At 42.8% G+C, this 3025-nt stretch overlaps 1 protein-coding gene across 1 annotated transcript; it reads right to left on the bottom strand.

Moving 5' to 3' along the window:
- Positions 1-325: 325 nt before the first annotated feature.
- On the bottom strand, positions 326-2824 carry dusp1 (dual specificity phosphatase 1). Its single transcript, XM_080201637.1, has 4 exons — positions 2327-2824; positions 1844-1992; positions 1379-1598; positions 326-1034 (listed from the first exon to the last, which is right to left on the bottom strand). The coding sequence occupies exons 1-4, from the start codon at positions 2694-2696 to the stop codon at positions 670-672; spliced, it is 1104 nt and encodes a 367-aa protein (XP_080057763.1). The 5' UTR covers positions 2697-2824; the 3' UTR covers positions 326-669.
- Between the last annotated feature and the right edge of the window lie 201 nt (positions 2825-3025).

The raw sequence follows: 3025 nt of genomic DNA, 5'->3' as shown, positions 1-3025 counted from the left end.
TTGAAAGGGTTATGTTTCACGGCTCCCTTTCGTTTGAATTTGGCCTATGCGTCAGGAAAATGCTACAGTGAGAGAATCCTGAAAGTTTACTAACCCTTCCCCGAACACTGCATATGTTTTAAAATTCTTTATAAAATTAACCATTCCAAACCAAGTGAGAATTACTAGATAACTACCTGGTGCTGATAACTAGGGGAAAGCTAGTATTTAAAGTAACAGTTGGTAAAAGCTAAAACAGAGCAACTACCCCACGTCTCAGAACAGAACTTGCTGCTTTTAGGTGATTGATGGAAAGAGCTAGTATAACACGCCGTGACACATGAAGAAAAGTTTATGTAAAAAAATTTATTGGATTCATACAAAATAGCTGTACAATAAACAAAATGGCCATTATGTAAATAAATAATTGCATAAATTATCATACTGACAAATCAGTATGAACTGTAGTCACAGGTATAAAAAGTGCTCAAACGCCGGTCGGGTCCTCCCCAGACAGTTTAAGAATTGACACAGTGCACGGGTCTGGTTGAGGTAATAAAGTTCTTCAAAAAGAAACACAATAAGCAAACTCCTGGTCTGGGTAATCATAGATGGATCCCTGTACATCTAACATGATCTTTCAGCTTATTGTACTTGGTTCAGTCTTTAAAAATCAGTCTTTCCAGTATGTCAGTACGTGGGAGAAGTGGTGATGGGACTCTGGAGATAATTTAGTGAATTAGTTGCCGGATGGACTGGCATGGAGACAGGAAAGTTAAAGACAAATCGAGTTGAGGTACCAGAGGGGTTGCCGGAGGGACTGGAAGCCTCTGTCGAACACGAGGGGGTCAATACTTGAGATTCAAATTGCAGGAGCTGTCCCATGAAGCTGAAATTGGGGGAAATAACACTCCGGCGCTGCTTAACGAACTCAAAAGCTTCGTCCAACTTCACTCTGTTCGCCCGCATGAGATAAGCCAGGCAGATGGTAGCAGATCTGGAGATGCCAGCCTGGCAGTGCACAAACACCCTACCACCAGTACTCTTCACAGAGTCTGAAAGAAACAACAAGATCTGATTTAGCACCAGGAACTGGATATTAAAACACCCAATACGATTATAATTTACGTTAAGTTTAAGCAAAAACTATTTTAAACGGATTAGTACAACTAGAAACTGACCAGAATGTCAAAGGTTTCAAAATGAAGTAGAAACTAAATTTAAGTTAAATTATAATTCGGAGATCGAATTCCACCTCTGCTATTAAGAATGTTGACGTTATTTTATCCAATTAAAATATTCTGACAGCAATAGGAAACATGATACAACGACTCGTCAACATTCTTATTTGCTGATCTAAAAGAATAATGTTTATTGTTTAATGACCTGATGAGCTTACCGATAAATTCAATTGCCTCAATGAACCAGGAGCTGATGTCTGCTTTGTGACTGTCCTCCACAGGAATGCATTTGTATCGATAATGTTCCTCAAAGTGGTTTGGGCAGTTGGCAGAGACATTGATCAGGGCTGTGATGCCCAGGGCATCCAGCATGTCCTTCCTGGACGCATGGTAGGCACTTCCGAGGTAGAGGAAAGGGAGGATTTCAACAGGTCCACCCTACCGAGAAAAAACACACCACAGTTCAGTTTTCAAATCAAACCATCTCATTTTTGCGACGTACATATTATACTCCCCGAAGCAAACACATCCATTAAAAAGATTACAAGTTATAAAAGGGGCGATTTAAATCAATTTTACTAGGCAGTGTTATCTATTTTATTACTTATTAAAATGTTGGGCAATACAACTGGGCTAAACACTGAAGCTCATCGATTATTAATTTCCTTCTCGAGTTAACTAACCTGATCATATAGCGGAGTCTCGCAGGAACTGCAGCTCGACTCTGCACTGTTGGGATTGTTGCTGGAGCTCAGAGGTAGAGATAATCCCGAAGGAGGTGAAGGTTTAGTGCAAAATTCTGGATATTCCGAGGAGAATGTATCGTAGCCACCTGAAATTGAAGACGCGGAGCTGGTTAATTGTTTTTGTTAACTTTAAGACACCGATTTCAAACTTACTGGCGCACAGTCAGTAAGCGATTATGTTATAAACACGTGTACAAGGTTCAGAAGGATAGGACCGTCGCGTATATTGAAGAGGAAAGTTAGAATTCGTTTAAAGAGACAAATACAATGTTTTAAACTATAAAATCACCAAATGCGTACATGCCGGAGTTATATCGCTTTGAACAATCGATTGTTCATGCGAGGTAACGAATGGTTGGGGTACATTCATTGTGTATCGATGTGGGGATTTTTTTTAAAAAGACGCTCAATTGTGCTTACCTCGGAGAAAAACGATCCTTGCTCCATAGGATTCCCGGCACAGCGCGTTGACCGCCAGGAGTACAGTGCTGTCCTTTTTGAGCAGGTCAAACTCACACGTTCTTTCGTCAAACACAACGACCACCGAGTAAAGACCGGACACTAAACTATGGCGGGACTCCTCGTTGGGCACAATGTGTTCGAGCCCCATTGTCCCCTTGGCCCTCCGCTTGACGATGGTGCTGAAGCGGACATTGAGCGAATTGACGATGTGCGAAGCGTTAAAGGCGAAGAAAGAGCGACAGTCCAGCAGCAGGCATTTGGAGGAGTCCTCCTTCAGGAGCTGCCCGAGAGTTTCATTGCTGACACTAGAGATTTCCATCATGACCATAATTGCTGATTTACACAGTTGATTCTTAAGGAGCCAGCTCTGCTTCTTGGACTTTAAATGAAAATCCTGGCTATCTGTGCGGTGAGATTGCTTTGCCTTCTGGTTCTGGCCCCCGCTGCTCCAAGAGTTGCCTTTTTATGGGCGACTTTGTGAATGAAGGTGACGCGCTGCGTGTCACGTGACGGTCCATTGTGACGCACTCGGCGCCTGGCTGAGAGTGACACGCCCTGTCCTTGACGTTTGCCAGGGGAACACGTCACGCTGGGCTTGTTGTTTCAATGGACACAATGTGATGTAACCTCAATCCTTCAGCAGCAGCTGACCGGCAG

The sequence above is a fragment of the Carcharhinus amblyrhynchos genome, chromosome 13 (assembly GCF_965287045.1).
Source record: "Carcharhinus amblyrhynchos chromosome 13, sCarAmb.v2.hapA, whole genome shotgun sequence".
Lineage (NCBI taxonomy): Eukaryota > Metazoa > Chordata > Chondrichthyes > Carcharhiniformes > Carcharhinidae > Carcharhinus > Carcharhinus amblyrhynchos.
Note: the sequence above shows the minus strand (reverse complement) of the source record. Positions and strands in the feature narration are given on the sequence as shown.

Excerpts from the sequence above, each read along its gene's own strand:
- dusp1 (XM_080201637.1), bottom strand. The coding sequence starts at position 2,696 with ATGGTCATGATGGAAATCTCTAGTGTCAGCAATGAAACTCTCGGGCAG. Across the intron at positions 1,599-1,843 it reads AGACTCCGCTATATGATCAG|GGTGGACCTGTTGAAATCCT; the intron begins GTTAGTTAACTC and ends TTTTCTCGGTAG. Across the intron at positions 1,035-1,378 it reads TGAGGCAATTGAATTTATCG|ACTCTGTGAAGAGTACTGGT; the intron begins GTAAGCTCATCA and ends TGTTTCTTTCAG.